The sequence below is a fragment of the Hippopotamus amphibius genome, chromosome 13 (genome assembly GCF_030028045.1).
Source record: "Hippopotamus amphibius kiboko isolate mHipAmp2 chromosome 13, mHipAmp2.hap2, whole genome shotgun sequence".
Taxonomy (NCBI): domain Eukaryota; kingdom Metazoa; phylum Chordata; class Mammalia; order Artiodactyla; family Hippopotamidae; genus Hippopotamus; species Hippopotamus amphibius.
In genome coordinates this window covers 31,053,394-31,073,356 of record NC_080198.1, presented here as the reverse complement: position 1 = coordinate 31,073,356, position 19,963 = coordinate 31,053,394, and the positions used below count along the sequence as shown (strand labels likewise).

The window sequence follows — 19,963 nt, the reverse complement described above, 5'->3', positions numbered from 1 at the left end:
ATAGGATCTTTTCATTGTTGGAAGAAGCTAATAAGTCTCTTGAGAGCCTCAGTCCTCCTCAGGTGATTTTGATCAAATTTTAAAGCAAAATTCACCTTTAGCTAAGTCCAAATACCATTGGCCCAAGGTAGAAGAAATGAAACTGAAATGCTGCTTAGAAAAAACACCTGCATTAAGTTTTGAGAACTATAGTACACACCAGTCCTCATTGGTGGTCCAATTGGACCTCATACCTTAGTTTAAAAACAATGTAAATTCAAAAATACTGACAAGGAATGGAAGAAATCCAGGACAAATTATGATTATATAACTACTTTACGTTATACAAAAGCATGCAGGTAATCCAACTTTTCTTTAAATGAAAGTTTTATACTTGCTTGTAAGCATAATTAATATTTTTCTACTCTATATTGTTAGGACTTTTTTAAACAATATACACGTATTGGTTTCATTAAAAAGAAAAAAATTTCCCAAGCATTTCCTTTATTAAAAATTGTTGGACTGGTAGAAACCTATCAGGATGACTGCTTAAGAGCCTTAATATTTTATATGCTTATTTTAAGTGAAAAAGAGAGGAAAATATTTATTAAAATAGTGCATCCATAAAGTTTAAGCTTCCATAAGTTATTTTTAAAACTTTAAGACAAAACAGTTAAATGGCTCACAGCCACGAACAAGATTCAAAAATCACGAAGATATCTTTTTTGGAGTTGCATCTAAAATAACAGTTACATAAATGCAACTATTTCTATAGTGAGATTTAAGATCCACAAATTAATGTATATCATCATTCATTATATAGTTCACTCAAAAACATGTTGGTCTAACAATTCTGTGCCAGTTTAGTGATTTCTTAAGTATTTCCTTAATGTTGCAATATTTGGCAATGAGATTTCTCCACGAAATGAAACTATAACCAATTCTCAACTAGCCAAGATAAGACTCTAATCTTTACAGTCCAGTAATGGCCTCCCTCCCTCTCACCCTCATAAACAAGTCACTGTTTTGAAAGATATACTGGAATTACTTGTTCTCCTTGACTGAACCTGCACTTTGACCAAAGAGTTAAAAGCAGCAACACTTTCCCCAAAATCTTTGCTGATCATTAAAAAGTATGTCTACCAAATTGTGGCAGCAAGAAATACGTATATTTTAAGTTAAAGAAGCTAGATTCCAATTATCTCAACTTGGAGGAAAAACCAAATGCAGAAAAGAAAAAGACTAAGAAGAAAAAGTTATATTTTCAGTAGATAAAGTTTCAGTTACGATACTTTTCTTCATGTTTTGTTTATCTTTCAAATTTTCTACAAGGAAGCTTGAAATAAAACTTCATGATAATTTTTGGACTTCCTTGCTGGCGCAGTGGTTAAGAATTTGCCTGCCAAGGCAGGGGACACGGGTTAGAGCTCTGGTCTGGGAAGATCCCACATGCCATGGAGCAACTAAGCCCATGTGGCGCCACAACTACTGAGCCTGTGCTCTAGAGCCAGTGAGCCACAACTACTGAAGCCCACTCACCTAGAGCCTGTGCTCCACAACAAGAGAAGCCACTGCAATAAGAAGCCTGCACACTGCATTTAAGAGTAGCCCCAGCTCTCTGCAACTAGAGAAAGCCCACGCGCAGCAACCAAGACCCAACGCAGACAATAAATTAAAAAATAAAAAAAAAAAAACACTTCATAATAATTTTAAATAATTAAATATTGGGTGCTTATTGTGTTCTAAGCACAATACTAGGTGATTCCATACATTTTTAAATTTAATCCTCATAACTCTCCATTTTTCAGACAATATGAGGTTGAGAAATTTCCCCAGAATCACAGGAGTAGTAAAACAGATTTAAAAACCTAGATCTTTTGGAGAAATTAGATCCACACATACCTGTGGGAATGTAAAATGCTATAGCTGCTCTGAAAAAGTCTGTCAGTTCCTCAATATGTTAAACATAGTTAACAATGGCTCAACTATCCCATTCCTAGCTAATCTACCCAAGAGAATTAAAAACATATGCCCACACAAAAACTTTTCGCAAATATTCATAGCAGCATAATTCGTAAGAACCAAAAAGTAGACACAACTACATTTCCATCAACTGATGAATGATAAACAAAATGTGGAATATACCCACACGATGGAATTACTATTCGGCCATAGAAAGGAATGAAATTCTGATACATGCTATACTATGGATGAATCTTTAAAACATGCTAAGTGAAAGAGGCTAGACACTAAAGGCCACATACTGTATGATTCTGTTATATGAAATATCCTGAATAAACAAGCCCATAGAAACAGAAAGCAGGGACTTCCCTGGTGGCGCAGTGCTTAAGAATCCACCTGCCAATGCAGGAGACACAGGTTAGATCCCTGCTCCAGGAAGATCCCACATGCCTGTGTGCTGCAACTACTGAGCCTGCACTCTGGAGCCCACGAGCCACAACTACCAAGCCCACGTGCCACAACTACTGAAGCCAGCGCGCCTAGAGCCTGTGCTCCTCACCAAAAGAAGCCACCTCACTGAGAGGCCTGCACACCACAACAGAGTAGCCCGTGCTCACCACAACTAGAGAAAGCCCACACACAGCAACAAAGACCCAATGCGGCCAAGAAAAGGAAGGAAGGAACGAAGCAAGGAACAAACAAAGCAGAAAAGTGGTTGCAAGAGGGAGGGGTGAGGAGGGGAGTGACTGCTAATGTGTGTAGGGTTTCTTTCTGGGCTGATGAAAATGTTCTAGAATTGAGACAGTGGTGGGAGTTCCCTGGTGGCATAGTGGTTAGGATTACAGACTTTCACTGCCAGGGTCCAGGTTGGATCCTAGGTTGGGGAACTGAGATCCCACAGGTACAGCAAAAAAAAAAAAAGACAGTGGTAATGGTTACACAACTTTGTGAATATACTAAAAACTACTGAATTGAATATTATGTGGATTACATTTTAATTTTTTTTTAATTAAAAACAAACAATCCTAGGTGATGCCAGAGTTCTCAAATAGTACTCATACACTGCCATCCTGCCTTTAGGTTTTTTTGGTGGACACAGAGTATCTTAATATTTTATATAATTCCTCAGAGGTTTGAGGATCAAAACTGAAACTGAGACTACCAGATGTGTAGAAAAATGACAATGAGCTTGGGTTTTGCTTCTACCCAACAGATCAGGAACATCAGCACTTTGATCAATGTGTTAATTAGCAAATTAACAGTCTCTGATAGTCATACTTTATAATGCAAGAGGGTGCACCTAAGGGTGCCTGTATTGACTTCTAATGGCATGAAGTTAAGGATTTTTGCCTTTTCTATTGTTTCCTATATCACATAACTGATTAGTAAACTCCCTCCCTCTTTTTTTTTAAGGGCTGGCAAATTATGTTTTCAACTAATGACCTAAGAAAATAGTCGTAAAAACTAAGTCAAAAAGAACACAAAGCTGTATCTCACAACTACAATTTTGGAGAAACAAAAACTTCCTCTTAAAGGCTGAGAGTAAATATAACAAATATTAACAGTGGAATGGTGGAATTATAAGAAATTATCACTTTATTCTTTTTCATGTTTTAAAATTTAACAAAAAGCACATTATTTTTAGAATCAGGACCAAAGATTTAAAATTACATAGTAAATCTATTTATAAAATATGTTAGGAAAAAAGTACGAACACCACTCACTTTAAAACTGTTAGTATTTTTCAAATTGGCAAAAGATCCTTTCCTCCCAAACCCCTCTGATCCCAAAATGCCACAGTCACATGTAAAACAACACAAAACTACACTGCTATTAGCAATCTATTTGAAAGCAACACTTTTTCTGCTTTTCAACTGGCAAGAGCTTGCAAGTTCAAAGAGAGCAGAATTAATCATTCCTCTACAGGACATACTGTTTTCAAATATAAACCAAATTTAGGGAGTCATTACCAAAATTACATCTCATCACAGATCAAAACACAGAGATCGGACTCAAAACAGGATAATGAAGGACTACACAAGAAATCTAAGGTAAAAATCAGTCCTCTTTGAATTTAAGCTCAATAATATCATTTACATGAGTGATTCCTCCTTTAAAAAAACTACAAAATTTCTATCAACCTATAGTTTAAATGCTGTTACATCTGATACATTGTGTTGATTTTAATTTTTTTAATTAGGGAATTCCCTGGCAGTCCAACCCTTAAGACTCCACGCTTCCTAAGCAAGGGGCGTGGGTTCAATTCCCAGTCAGGGAACTAAGATCCCACATGCCTCACAGCATGCCCAAAAAAAAAATAAAATTAGTTAACATAAGCTGCAACTTCAAATACTTTTTTAAATTAACTTTCGGGAAAGTGTGTGTACAAATAAAATTTAAAACTTCTCCACAGTAATTTGGCAAACCAGATTCATTAACTGCTATCTTTCAATAATACTTTAAAATGGTCAGTGACTCAAGAAAGCATGAATTTTATCTAAGCCAAATAAAGGAAAAGGAAGAACACATGCCTGTCAGAGAACATTAATATGGAAAAAACAATAATTAATTGGTAATTCTAAACCTGGACAGGGGCAGACATTAAGAGTGATCTATTACTTATGCTGTGACTCATAAAGCTAGATATAAAAATCTAAGAAGGATCAAACTTCCAAATCACCTATTTCACTATCCATATACATATTCCCCATATGGTTATACTTCATTTGATGAGTTACCATAAAAGATGACCTTGTGCCTTAAGTGTTTTTAATCAAGGAAACCTAATTATCCTGAATTAAAGTGCAAAGCAAGAAGAGCAAACCTGAGTAATAAAACATTTAACACGAATGAATAATTTCAAATCATGACTTCTATTCCCTGCACAAACACACAAAGTTACTTTTCTTCTTCCATTTTCTTTCAATCATTTCTAGGAAGTAAGGGGAAGAAATGTTTCCCTAATATAGTAAATATATGAAAGTGCTTATAGCATACATAATTGTACCCTTCTTCTCCCTCTGAAACTGTCAGCCATCACAAAAGACTAATGAAATGAAAAACAAGAATTTGTTTACAAAAAATCTTAAGTAAAATATTACATTTCAAATATAACACACGACACTTCCAGGAACAGAACTACACATTAGTTAACCTCTTTAAGGAACAAGCTGGAAATTCATTTATCATAGTCCAAAGTTCTCCCATTGACTTCAGATCCTTTTTTAGACTGCCAATTTTCAGGTACTTTTAAAGCTTAAATAATACGCTTCCCCTCATAAAATAATTTTTTCTTAAGTGAAATCTGATAAACTTTGAAAGAGAAAAGATTTTGATTTATCTTTGTGCATGAACTGTCAACAACTGTTACATGGACTGTGAACAAGCTGGACTATGAGGAAAGTGAAAAAACCACCAAATGTGCATACCCTTAATCTTGAACTACTACTGAACCGTGCTTTGGGAAACTTTCAAATAAAACCTCTCCCCACTCCATTTCTCTAGAAAACAAGCTAATGAACCAACAGGATTCAATGTTTACAGTTAGAGAGGCTCCTTATAGCATTATGTAGGTCCATGGAGCTTAGCTGTGATGTAAAGACTACTCACAATACTATGGGGGAGACGTTGCTTACATCACTCAAGTGACGAGCCCATTCTCCCTCAGCAGAGCAAAAACAACTGCCCTAAAAAGCAATTTTTTAAAAACCTATTTTCCATAAGAATTTTAAAAAACACGCTTGTATTTACTACTTAACAAGGCCTCCCTAAAATAATGCATCATGATGTTCACTTACTGAAAATCTGTCACCGGCTTAGAAAAATTAGTTACTAAACTTTTTTTCTTTTTCATTAAGTTTTAGCCAGCTGGATAAAAATTTCATAGTTTGAAAACCAAAGAGAGTAAACCAAATATATTAGCCCTTGAAAGTGGCCAAGAGAAACATTAACGATAAACACAGTTTTCAGGAACATTAATGAGAAAAAGATAAAAACATGAGGCGGAATCCAGAGCGAAGCAAAGTTTAACGAAGTGAGCGCTGAGGACTCCGGACTCAACTGAAACCTTGGGTGCTCCCCTGCCACCGCACTGGGCCTGGTCACTTCCTGTCCCTGCCGGCTCCGGGCTCTCGGCGACCGCTCGCTCACACACCATTTCGAGTGTGCACACGGGGCAGAAAGGGGGAGGAGGAAGGCTGGAGTCGCTCGGCCTCCCTCCCGACCGCTGCCCACACCCGGGGAAGAGAGGAGCCAGATCGCACTCTCAGGATGGGCCTCGCCAGTGTCTTCCGGGCGGCAAGATGCGAAAGTTCGCCATCCTCACATCTCCGCCCAATAGTGCCGGGCTTTCAATAAGACCAAGGAGAGAGCGAGCCAAACCCAGAAGGAGGAAACCTTGCCCGCGGCCCCGTTCTGCCTCTTCCAGAGATCTGGGGCGACCGCTCACCCTACGCCCCATTGTTCCCCCTTAAGAATTCCTCCCGACCCCCAGCCCGTCGCCCCTCCCCCACCCCAGCGGACGAAAAAAAAAAAAAAAAAACAGGCCTCGAGGCCGCTCCAAGCGTCGAGACCCGGCCTCCCCACCAAGGCCTGGCATCGACTCTAGGCCCCTCACTCACCCATCAAAATGCGCATCTGTTTCTTGCCGAAGAGGCGGGAGAAGAGGGAGGAGATTGTGAGGCCCATGGCGGTAGTGGCACTTGCAATGGGCAGGAGCAGAAGGGGTTTGGGGCGTCCCCGGGCCTTCGCCTTTCACGCTCCCAGCAAACTCAGGGAGCAAAGAGGAGCTGACGAAGAAAGAGGGCGGCAGGGACGGCTCGCTAGCCGGCGTATCGGACGAAGCCCCGGGACAGGGATTAGCGGGGTGAGGACCTGCTCGACGACTGGCGGGGCAGCTCCGGCTCTGGCGTTAAGTCTTCGGCTGTGCCACGTCACGCGGCAGCCGCGGCGACTCCAGCAGCGGCCCGGCCCCTCCAACGCGGACAGAATCGCGTCACCGCCGCCCCATCCCCCTGCGCTTCCGGCGCTGCCCGAACCACTGCGCCTGCGCACCAGGGGGATTGGCCATCTTCGCTGACGTGCGCCTCTGGCCGGCGTCACCACCCCCCCCCCGACCCCCCGCCCCCGACGTGGCTCCTGGAGTTGGGCGAGGCCAGTTAGCCCTGGTGTACTGGGCGATGCACGCAGTCCCGGAATGCCTCGCTTCGTCACGTCCAATCAGTCTCAAGGAGGGACGTTTCTACCCCAGAGAAATGCATCCTGGAGGTTGTATTTCTGGCTTCCGGAAAGCGGGGCTGTGCATTATGGGTTAGGTAGTGAACCTCCGTTTTTCCCTCCCTTTCCGCGCCCTCTTCCACGCAACGCGCGTTGGGGGCTTCCTGGTCCACGAAGGTGCACGTTTCATGCACGGGACCAGACACTTGCCCTAATGGAGGGGTGAAGATGGGCCCAGCTTTTCCAGGAGATAAGTTGTTAAAAGCCGGTGTGCAGGGTAAGAGGCTGTAGCCACCCATTATAAAGCTAGGCCTAAAAGCTTCGGTAACTCGCTCCCACGCCGCTGGACCAAAGCCAGGTCATGCTGAAGATCCCTAATCCTTTGTCAAGATAAGAGAACTCTGAGACATTTTCGTCGACTGTTGCAGCTTTTTAAGAGAAGCCAATGGGGAAGGCCTACTTTTCTTGTATCTTTTCTCTCCCAGAAGAAGCATGGAAGATTTATTCTCGATGTTGAGGAAGTGGAAAGCCTCCTCACTTCAAAAATATTTATGATCTTAGTGTTGTCCTGACTACAGAATAAAGTATACATCTTGTTTAAAAAAAAAATGTGTGTGTGTATATATATTATATATATATATTATATATAAAAGTTCCCCACAATCTTCTCCACCTCCTACATATTTTCTCCATACGGCTGGTGCAGTTTAGGACTAGCAGTGCCCCCGACCAACACCCTTATGCTGGTTAAGTCAAGCTCACCCACCTTTCAGATATGTTTAGAGTTTAACTCCCTGGGAAAATATATTCTTGACCTCCTAACTAAAGTACTCAGGCTCAGAAAATCGTGACTGCTCTTCACAGTTATGATTTCACATTTAATATTACTAGTGACAACGCTCTTCCTCTCCTCTACTTGTCTGAAAATTCTGGAGGACCGGACTCTAGTCCGTTTTTATATTACATTGTATTCGCTGGGCTTGGCACACAGGGAAACTCAAATATGGTTGAATGATAGAGGGATAGCTGAATAAACTATGGTATGTCCATACTACTCCTGAGAGTATTCTCAGGAGTTAAACTGATGTAGAACTATCAATTATAATGAAAAGATCTCCAAGAGATAGTTACTGAAAAAAGCCAAATAATAAGTACTGTAAAGTAATATAAAAAATGTAGATTTCCCCTGGGTGTTTGTGTGTGTGTGTATGCAGACCAATAACTTTGAAGTAGAATCTGCAGTAATAATAGTTAGGGTTACCTCTCTAACCTGTGTGGAGGGAGGAGGGCACCTTCCAGAGAGTAAGGGAACCTAGTTTGGGGGTGGTAGTCAAAAGAGAGCTTTATCTACACTTTTTAAAGTCTGCTTTATTGAGATATAATTTACATGCAACAAAATTCACCAATTCTAACTGTACAATTCTACGAATTTTAACATGTATACAGTAGTGTAGCCAACACCATAATCATGATTTTAATCATTACATATTACCCCCAAAACTTCTCTCATACTCCTCTGTAGTCATTCTCTTCCCTCACTTCAAGCCCCTGGCCAACCGCTGATGTGATGTCACTATAGGTTTGCCCTTTCCAAAATTTCATGTAATGGAATAATACGGTATGTAGTCAATCTTCCTTGTGTGGCCTCTTTCTCCTAGCAAAATGACTTTGAGATTCATCCATGTTATAGCATGTACCAATAATTTGTTCTTTTTTATTGCTCAGTAATATTCCATCATATGGATATACTACAGATTTTTTTTAATCCATTCATTAATTCATGGCTCATTTGGGTTGTTTGAAGTTTTGGACTTTTATGAATAAAACTAAACATTTGAGTACAAGTATCTGTGAATCTGCATTAATTTTTTTTATTAATTAATTTACCTATCGGCTGTGTTGGGTATTATTGCTACACATGGGCTTTAGTTGCAGTGAGTGGGATCTACTCTTTGTTTTGGTGTGCGGGCTTCTCATTGTGGTGGCTTCTCTTGTTGCAGAGCATGGGCTCTAGGCATACAGGCTTCAGTAGTTGTCGCACGTGGGCTCAACAGTTGTGGCTCACGAGTTCAAGAGCACAGGCTCAGTAGTTGTGCCGCACACACTTAGTTGCTCCACAACGTGTGAGATCTTCCTGGACCAGTGATCAAACCCGTGTCTGCTGCATTGGCAGAAGGATTCTCAACCACTGTGCCACCAGGGAAGTCCCTGTATTAATTTATTTTTACACGATGAATTTATTCATGCACTACTTACATAATTTAAAAAATAATCTTTGAATTCGATGAATAAGTTCACCATTGTTTGCACATTCTTCCAGATTTTACTCTCATAAATACTAACATCTCTATATAACTGTTAATGGGATTTTATACTGCTAAGCAACTCCTTTTTCAATTTAACAATATACTGTGGCCATTTTAAACTATCAGTACTTATAGATTTAACTCATTCTTTTTAAGGGTTGCATTTCATTGTATGTATATAAGATAACTAATCTATCAAATTGTAAAACATGTATTTCTTTGATCAAAATTCCACTTCCAATAATTTACGGTACCAAAATTTCCCTCAAGTTTCCTATGTGATACTTGTAAGATGTTCACTGTTCATTACAGCATTGTAATGGAGAAAACTGGAAACATCAATTTTTTAAAAGAAATAATTTTTTTGGCCATGCAGCTTGCGAGATCTTAGTTCTCCAACCAGCGATTAAACCTATGCCCTCGGCAGTGAAAGCCCGGAGTCCTAACCACTGGAAGGCCAGGGAATTCCCAAAACAAATATTTAAATACCCCTCTGTTTCTTTTCCTCACTGGTCACTAGGACAGATACTCCAATTTTGCTTTTGCTCTGCTACAATTTTATAAATTTAAGACAGTGATACATTAAGACAGTTATTAGACCCATTGCCAGGATAAAGATTTAATTTCTTTTCCTAATAGTGCTCTCCTACATGGTTCTGTAGTTGCTTATTGCAGCTGTGCATTCTGCAGGATGGGATTGAATTAGATAAGAAAAACCTGCAAGTTTAAAAAGAGTAAGCTTTATATTGTTGAAGGCCTACTAAGTAAAACTACATTTGGTAGAAGTACCCTTCAGAAACTGTCATTTCTTAGAAGTGACCCTGAACAATCAAAACCAACAACTTCATTACTCAGGTAGATAAGGTAAAGCCAGTTCATAGATTCGAATGGGTTTATTCTGCACCCCACCATTTTTTTTTAATTTCCAAATGTTCCAATAACATTCTTAAGCAAGGTGAAATTAATTTAATTAAATATACATTTGAAGAACACCATGGAAATGCAAAGGGAAAGCAATCGATATTCTGCACTCAGATTTTTAAACTTTTTAAAAGCAATTTAATAGACATGTTTATTTCTGGTGTGCAACAAAATGCTATTTGATTTTGTAATACCTATGCAATTACCTGAGAGATCTATATATTTTCCTAGAATTTAACTTAAACGAATTTATAGACTGTACCTCCCTTTTCAAGAAGAAAACTTCCCTTTCACTGGAAACACATGTAAAGAGTTGCTTAGCAGTTGAATAACTTAAAATTGCATTTTGGAAGCTTGCTAGATAAAACAAAACATTCTTGTACCCTTTAGGTATCTTTTATATCTGCTTTGAGTTTTATTTAGAATTCCTTAAAACAATATTCACCTGATTCTAAGGGTCTTCTTAAATTGATTTTCTAAATTTCTCAAGACAAATTAAATGGGTCCCCTTCCTCATAACTTCTTCCAAAATGTAATCCATATGTTCTTTTTAGTTAAGCAAAACAGATGAAAAGAATTCTGATCTCCATCACTAGCCTCTAAAACCTTAACCAGGACTTCCCTAGTGGCACAGTAGTTAGGAGTCCGTGCTCACAATGCAGGAGGTCTGGGTTTGATCCCTGGACAGAGAACTAGATCCCACACGCATGCCGCAACTAAATAAAAGATCCAGCAACTAAGACCCAGCACAGCCAAAAATAAATAAATAAATATTTTAAAAATAAATAATAAAACCTTAACCAAAAAATCAAATGAAGATGTTAGAATAGATTTTACATATTTCCATTTAAGATTTGCTACACATTAAGAAGCTAATGAAGGGACTTCCTAGGTGGCACAGTGGTAAAGAATCTGCCTGCCAATGCAGGGGACACGGGTTTGAGCCCTGCCCTGGGAAGATTCCACATGCCACGGAGCAACTAAGCCCGTGTGCCACAACTATTGAGCCTGTGCTCTAGAGCCCGTGAGCCACAACTACTGAGCCCGTGTGCCACAACTATTGAAGCCCACACGCCTAGGGCCCGTGCTCCACAAGAGAAGCCACTACAACGAAGACCCCGTGCACCACAATGAAGAGCAGCCCCTGCTCTCAGCAACTAGAGAAAGCCCGTGTGCAGCAAGGAAGCCCAACACAGCCAATAAATAAATTAAATAAATTTATATATAAAAAAAGAAGCTAATGGAGGTTACAGCAGGATATTAACGACCCACTGAAATGTCTCCATTGTAAAGATAAGGATAATCAGGGTCAGAGAGATTAAGTAACCTGTCCAAGGTATCACAGCTAATAAGATAAAATGGGATAAGAATAACCCATTTTTTTCATGTCAACACCCTTAACCACCGTACTACTGCCTTCTAATTTTTTTAAATTTATTTATTTATTTATTTATTTATTGGCTGCATTGGGTCTTCTGCTGCATGCAGGCTTTCTCTAGTTGCGGCAAACAGGGGTTACTCTTCGCTGCAGTGCATACGCGTCTCATTGCGGTGGCTTCTCTTGTTATGGACCAAGGGCTCTAGGAGCTTGGGCTTCAGTAGTTGCAGCACATGGGCTCAGTAGTTGTGACTCGCGGGCTCGAGCGCAGGCTCAGTAGTTGTGGCGCATGGGCTTAGTTGCTCCACAGCATGTGGGATCTTCCTGGACCAGGGATTGAACCCATGTCCCCTGCATTAGCAAGCAGATTTTTAACCACTGCACAACCAAGGAAGTCCCCTGCCTTCTTATTTTCAAAGTGAGAAAGTTGAGCCTCAGAGAAAAAACTTGCTACCGTTTATTGATCACTTACCACATACCAAGTCCTATATACTTCATTCAATCCTAACAACTTTAAGGAAGGTGTTATAAGGTTGCCCCAATTCTAAAGCTTGTGCTTCTAAACAACACACTACACTAGGTATTGCGTTTTCCTCATCTTTCATTTTTTAAAAAGAGAGATTTACAGTCTCACATGTGTATATTTATGCTCCATTACCTAAGGTTTAATAATGTAATTATTTTTGCTGATTGTTTATGTCCCATTAGAATGCAACCTTCTTAAGGAAACCTTTGAAATTTTCAAAGAATGTGTATTCTATAAATAGTGCTAATATTTAATTGCAACAGTGAATGTTATTGAGCACTTACTATAGCCAAACACTGTGAATAAGATGCATTATCCCATTTAATTCTCTCAGCAATTTAATCTATGTCACTCACTTTGTTCTCTTGAAGAATGATGCAGCTCTGACAAGCAGATTAGCTTGATGCTTTGTGGTAAGCTAGAGGGGTGGGATAGGGATGGTGGGAGGGAGGCTTATATGGGGATATATGTACACATATAGCTGATTCACTCTGTTGTACAGCAGAAGCTAACACAACATTGTAAAGCAATCATACTCCAATAAAGATAAAAAAAATGACACAACTCTGTTTCTAGTACACTTGTTAGTTGTACAACAGTATAATTTTTGCCCTCATTGCTCCCCAGCTTCTGTAAACTCCATTTTGATCTCATCCTCTGACTCTAACGCATCCTTTATCTTGTTCAAGTTTGCATTCTCTGAATATTTTCATTTGTCTGCAATAGTGGAAGAGTATCCATGCCTCTACAAAGAAACGTGTCCACCACCCACTTTGGGAAATGATATGTGAACTGAGAATCTTTGGATAGTTTGGCCAAACCTGTTACTTCAGTGCCTTTTATTGTCTCCTTTAAAAACAAACAAAACCAGTTTTATTTATTCCATTTGATTTGGTGGGAGGCTCTGTATATCTGGATCTATACCCTCCCTCATCTTAACTGAGGAGTCAGTGTTTTGTTTTTTCTTTTTTAATTAATTAATTAATTTTATGTTTGGCTGTGTTGGGTCTTTGCTGCTGCGCACGGGCTTTCTCTAATTGCGCCAAGAGGGGCTACTCTTCATTGTGGTGCAAGGGCTTCACTTGCCTTCTCTTTTCGCGGAGCATGGGCTCTAGGCGCATGGTCTTAAGTAGCTGTGGCATGTGGGCTCAGTAGTTGTGGTGCATGGGCAGCATGTGGGATCTTCCCATACCAGGGCTCAAACCTGTGTTCCCTGCGTTGGCAGGCAGATTCTAAACCACTGTGCTACCAGGGAAGTCACTGTTTTTTTTTATTTTTATTTATTTGTTGAATTGGGTTTTCGTTGCTGTGTGTGGACTCTCTCTAGTTGTGGAGAGTTGGGGTCTACTTTTTGTTGCGGTGCACGGGCTTCTCATTGCAGTGGCTTCTCTTTTTGCAGAGTAGAGGCTCTAGGCGTGCAGGCTTCAGTAGTTGTGGCACGAGGGCTCAATAGTTGTGGCTTGTGGGCTCTAAAGCACAGGCTCAGTACTTGTGGCTCACAGGCTTAGCTGCTCTGCAGCATGCAGTATGTGGGATCTTCCCGGACCAGGGCTTGAACCTGTGTCCCCTGCATTGGCAGGCAGATTCTCAACCACTGAGCCACCTGGGAAGTCCAGCTGTTTGTCTTCTAATTTTGGTAAACACTGCTGACTTGGAAGAGTACAAAGTCTGCCTGAATTTATTAAGTCAATATTTACCTACTTCTCCAATTTAAAATACTTCCCTTGCTTTATTTGCATCTTAAAGGTAGCAAAAATTTTGTATGTCTTAAACTAATTTAAGATTTCTTATAGGAAACTTTTTTAAAATAGGAAAGGTAACTACTTGACTAGCCTCCTTCAAGTATTTACAGCAGTCACATTCCTGACTTCCAGAAGAACTAGTATTCCATTTTTTTTTAATCTCTTTATTGGAATATATTTACTTTACACTCTTGTACCAGTTTTTGAGGTACACCAAAGTGAATCAGCTGTATTTGTGCATATATCCCCATATCCCCTCCCTCCCGCGACTCCCTCCCCGCCTCCCTGTCCTGACCCTCTAAGGCATCTCCCATCATCGAGTTGATCTCCTTTTGTTATACAGCAACTTCCAACTAGCTATTTTACACTTGGTAAATATCTCTATGCTATTCTCTCACTTCATCCCAGCTTCCCCTTCGCCCCCCACCCCAGCCCCGTGTCCTCAAGTCCATTCTCTGCTTCTGTATCTCCACTCTTCCCTGTCACTGGGTTCATCAGTACCATTTCTTCAGATTCCATATATATGTTAGCATACAGTATTTGTTTTTCTCTTTCTGGCTTACTTCACTCTGTATGACAGTCTCTAGGTCTATCCACCTCATGACATATAGTTCCATTTTATTCCTTTTTATGGCTGAATAATATTCCATTGTATATATGTGCCACATCTTCTTTATCCATTCATCTGTTGATGGGCATTTAGGTTGCTTCCATGTCCTGGCTATTGTAAATAGTGCTGCAATGAACATTATGCTACATGTTTCTTTTTGGATTATGCTTTTCTCTGGGTATATGCCCAGTAGTGGGATTACTGGGGCATATGGTAGCTCTATTTTTAGCTTTTAAGGAACCTTCAAACTGTTTTCCATAGTGGCTGTACCAACTTACATTCCCACCAACAGTGCAGGAGAGTTCCCTTTTTTCCACACCCTCTCCAGCATTTACTGTTTCTAGATTTTTTTTTCTCTGAACTCTGTCTTTTATTTATTATTTTTTTGAGGTACACCAAGTTCAATCATCTGCATTTATACACACATTCCCGTATTCCCTCCCTCCCTCGACTCCCCCCCACCCTCCCTGCCCCAGTCCTCTAAGGCATCACCCATCCTCGAGTTGAATTTCCCTTGTCACACAGGAACCTCCCACTGGCCACCCACTTCACAGTTGGTAGTATATATATGTCTACTCCACTCTCCCACCCCATCCCAGCCTCCCCCTCACCCCCTGCCCCCCCAAACCTCGAGTTCTCCAGTCCACTCCCTGCATCTGCGTCCTTGTTCTTGTCTTGTCACTGAGTTCATCAGTACCATTTTTAGATTCCGTATATGTGAGTTAGCATACAATATTTGTCTTTCTCTTTCTGACTTACTTCACTCTGTATGACAGACTCTAGGTCTATCCACCTCATTACATATAGCTCCATCTCATCCCTTTTTTATAGCTGAGTAATATGCCATTGCATATATATGCCACATCTTCTTTATCCATTCATTTGTTGATGGGCATTTAGGTTGCTTCCATGTCCTGGCTATTGTAAATAGTGCTGCAATAAACATTATGGTACATGTTTCTTTTGGGATTATGGTTTTCTTTGGGTATATGCCCAGGAGTGGGATTACTGGATCTTATGGTAGTTCTAGTTTTAGTTTTTTAAGGAACCTCCAAACTGTTTTCCATAGTGGCTGTACCAACTTACAGTCCCACCAACAGTGCAGGAGAGTTCCCTTTTCTCCACACCCTCTCCAACATTTGTTGTTTCTAGATTTTGTGATGATGGCCATCCTGATTAGTGTGAGATGATACCTCATTGTGGCTTCGACTTGCATTTCTCTGATGATGAGTGATGTTGAGCACCTTTTCATGTGTGTGTTGGCCATCTGTATATCTTCTTTGGAGAAATGTCTATTTAGGTCTTCTGCCCATTTGTGGATTGGGTTATTTGCTTTTTTGGTATTAAGCTGCATGGGCTGCTTGTATATTTTGGAGGTTAATCCTTTGTCCGTTGCTTCGTTGGCAAGTATTTTCTCCCATTCTGAGGGTTGTCTTCTTGTCTTGTTTATGGTTTCTTTCACTGTGCTAAAGCTTTTAAGTTTCATTAGGTCCCATTTGTTTATTCTTGATTTTATTTCCATGATTCTAGGAGGTGGGTCTAAAAGGATCTTGCTTTGATGGATGTCATAGAGTGTTCTGCCTGTGTTTTCCTCTAGGAGTTTTATAGTGTTTGGCCTTACATGTAGGTCTTTAATCCATTTGGAGTTTATTTTTGTGTATGGTGTTAGGAAGTGTTCTAATTTCATTCTTTTACATGTTGCTCTCCAATTTTCCTAGCACCACTTATTGAAGAGGCTCTCTTTTTTCCATTGTATCTTCTTACCTCCTTTGTCAAAGATAAGCTGTCCAAATGTGCTTGGGTTTATCTCTGAGCTCTCTACTCTGTTCCATTGATCTGCCTTTCTATTTCTGTGCCAGTACCATACTGTCTTGATCACTGTGGCCTTGTAGTATAGTTTGAAGTCAGGAAGCTTAATTCCACCACCTCCATCTTTCCTTCTCAAGATTGCTTTGGCTATTCGGGGTCTTTTGCATTTCCATACAAATCGTAGGATTTCTTGTTCTAGTTCTGTGAAAAATGCCATTGGTAATTTGATAGGGATTGTTTTGAATCTGCAAATTGCTTTGGGTAAGATAGTCGTTTTCACAATATTGATTCTTCCAATCCACGTGGTATGTCCCTCCACCTGTTTGTATTGTCTTTCATTTCTTTCATCAGTGTCTTATAGTTTTCTGCATACAGGTCTTTTGCCTCCTTAGGCAGATTTATTCCTAGGTATTTTATTCTTTTGGTTGCAATGGTAAATTGAACAGTTTCCTTAATTTCTCTTTCTGTTCTTGCATTGTTAGTGTATAGGAACGCAAGAGATTTCTGCGCATTAATTTTGTATCCTGCTACTTTACTAAATTCATCAATTAGTGCTAGCAGTTTGCTGGTAGAGTCTTTAGGGTTTTCTATGTATAATATCATGTCATCTGCAAAGAGTGACAATTTTACTTCTTCTTTTCCAATTTGGATTCCTTTGATTTCATTTTCTTCTCTGATTGCTGTGGCTAACACTTCCAAAACTATTTTGAATAATAATGGTGAGAGTGAACACCCTGTCTTGTTCCTGTCCTTAGAGGGAATGCTTTCAGTTTTTCACCTTTTAGAACGATGTTGGCTGTTGGTTTGTCATATATGGCTTTTATTATGCTGAGGTAATTTCCTACTATGCCCATTTTCTGGAGAGTTTTTATCATAAATGGATGCTGAATTTTGTCAAAAGCTTTTTCTGCATCTATTGAGATGATCATATGGTTTTTATTTTTCAATTTGTTAATATGGTGTATCACATTGATTGACTTGCATATATTGAAGAATCCTTGCCTTCCAGGGATAAACTCCACTTGATCATGGTGTATGATCTTTTTAATAAGCTGTTGGATTCTGTTAGCTAGTATTCTGTTGAGGATTTTTGCATCTAAATTCATCAGTGATATTGGCCTAAAATTTTCTTTTTTTGTGACATCTTTCCTGGTTTTGGTATCAGGTTTTGGTGGCCTCATAGAATGAGTTTGGGAGTGTTCCTCCTTCTGCTATAATTTGGAAGAGTTTGAGAAGGATAGGTGTTAGCTCTTCTCTAAATGTTTGATAGAATTCGCCTGTGAAGCCATCTGGCCCTGGGCTTTTGTTTGTTTGGAGATTTTTAATCACAGTCTCAATTTCCATACTTGTGACTGGTCTGTTCATATGTTCTATTTCTTCCTGGTTCAGTTTTGGAAGATTGCACTTTTTAAAGAATTTATCCATTTCTTCCAGGTTATCCAATTTATTGGCATATAGTTGTTTGTAGTAGTCTCTCATGATCTTTTGTATTTCTGTGTGGTCCATTGTTACTTCTTTTTCATTTCTAATTCTGTTGATTTGCATCTTCTCCCTTTTTTTCCTGATAAGTTTGGCTAATGGTTTATCAATTTTGTTTATCTCCTCAAAGTAGCAGCTTTTAGTTTTATTGATCTTTCCTATTATTTCCTTCATTTCTTTTTCATTTCTTTCTGATCTGATCTTTATGATTTCTTTCCTTCTGCTCAGTTTGGGGTTTTTTTGTTTTTCTTTCTCTAGTTGTTTTAGGTTTTTTTGTTCTTCTTTCTCTAGTTGTTTTAGGTGGAAGGTTAGGTTGTTTATTTGATATTTTTCTTGTTTCTTGAGGTAGGACTGTATTGCTATAAACTTCCCTCTTAGGACTTCTTTTGCTGCGTCCCATAGTTTTGGGTTGTTGTGTTTTCATTGTCATTTGTTTCTAGGTATTTTTTTATTTCCTCTTTGATTTCTTTAGTGATTCCTTGGTTGTTTAATAGCGTATTGTTTAGCCTCCATGTGGTTGTATTTTTAACAGTTTTTTTCCTGTAATTGATATCTAGTCTCATGGCATTGTGGTCAGAAAAAGTGCTTGATATGATTTCAATTTTTTTGAATTTACCAAGGCTTGATTTGTGACCCAAGATGTGATCTATCCTGGAGAATGTTCCATGTGCACTTGAGAAGAAAGTGTATTCTGTCGTTTTTGGATGGAATGTCCTATAAATATCAATTAAGTCGAGATGGTCTAATGTGTCATTTAAAGCTTGTGTGTCCCTATTTATTTTCTGTTTGGATGATCTGTCCATTGACGTAAGTGAGGTGTTAGTCTCCTACTACTATTGTGTTACTGTCGATGTCCCCTTTTATGGCTGTTAGCATTTGCCTTATGTATTGAGGTGCTCCTATGTTGGGTGCATAGATATTGACAATTGTTGTATCTTCTTCTTGGACTGATCCCTTGATCATTAGTTAGTGTCCTTCCTTGTCTCTTGTAATAGTCTTTACTTTAAAGTCTAATTTGTCTGATATGAGTATTGCGACTTCAGCTTTCTTTTGGCTTCCATTTACATGGAGTATCTTTTTCCATCCCCTTACTTTCAGTCTATATGTGTCCCTTGGTCTGAAGTGGGTTTCTTGTAGACAGCATATATAAGTGTCTCATTTTTGTATCCATTCAATCAGTCTGTGTCTTTTGGTTGGAGGATTTAATCCATTTACATTTAAGGTGATTATTGACATGTATGTTCCTATTACCATTTTCTTAATTGTTTTGGGTTTGTTTTTGTAGATCTTTTTGTTCTCTTGTGTTTCCTGCTCAGAAAAGTTCCTTTAGCAATTGCTGTAAGGTTGGTTTGGTGGTACTGAATTCCCTTAACTTTTGCTTGTCTGTAAAGCTTTTGATTTCTCCGTCGAATCTGAATGAGATTCTTGCTGGGTAGAGTATTCTTGGCTGTAGCTTTTTCTCTCTCAGGATTTTCAATATATCCTGCCACTCCCTTCTGGCATGCAGAGTTTCTGCAGAAAGATCAGCTGTTATCCTTATGGGTTTTCCCTTATATGTTATTTGTTGCTTTTCTCTTGCTGCTTTTAATATTTTTTCTTTGTGTTTAATTTTCATTAGTTTGATTAATATGTGTCTTGGTGTATTTCTCCTTGGGTTTATTCTGCATGGGACTCTCTGTGCTTCTTGGACTTGACTAATTATTTCCTTTTCCATGTTGGGGAAGTTTTCCACTATAACCTCTTCAAATATTTTTTCAGACCCTTTCTTTTTTTCTTCTTCTTCTGGGATGCCTATGATTCAAATGTTGGTGCGCTTAATGTTGTCACCAAGGTCTCTGAGACTGTCTTCCATTCTTTTTATTCTTTCTTCTTTTTCGTGTTCTGTGGCAGTTATTTCCCCCATTCTATCTTGTATTTCCCCCATTCTATCTAGCATTCTGGTTTTAAAGCAGTGATTTTATGGCAGGAATATGTCTTGAGACTGTTGCAGGAAGGGAGACCCCTTCCTGCAACAAGACCACTAATTCCACTAAGATT

The 19,963-nt window shown here is 39.3% G+C and overlaps 1 protein-coding gene across 2 annotated transcripts in view; it reads right to left on the bottom strand.

The window, feature by feature from the left end:
• ARF4 (ADP ribosylation factor 4) overlaps positions 1 to 6,969 on the bottom strand; it is a 30,158-nt gene extending 23,189 nt beyond the window's left edge. The window contains exon 1 of one of the 2 annotated variants that reach the window (XM_057705049.1): positions 6,561 to 6,969. In XM_057705049.1, coding sequence (XP_057561032.1) covers positions 6,561 to 6,627 — 67 coding nt within the window. In that variant the 5' untranslated portion in view covers positions 6,628 to 6,969. The remainder of the gene's footprint in view (positions 1 to 6,560) is intronic. The other variant, XM_057705048.1, reaches the window with a different exon arrangement.
• Between the last annotated feature and the right edge of the window lie 12,994 nt (positions 6,970 to 19,963).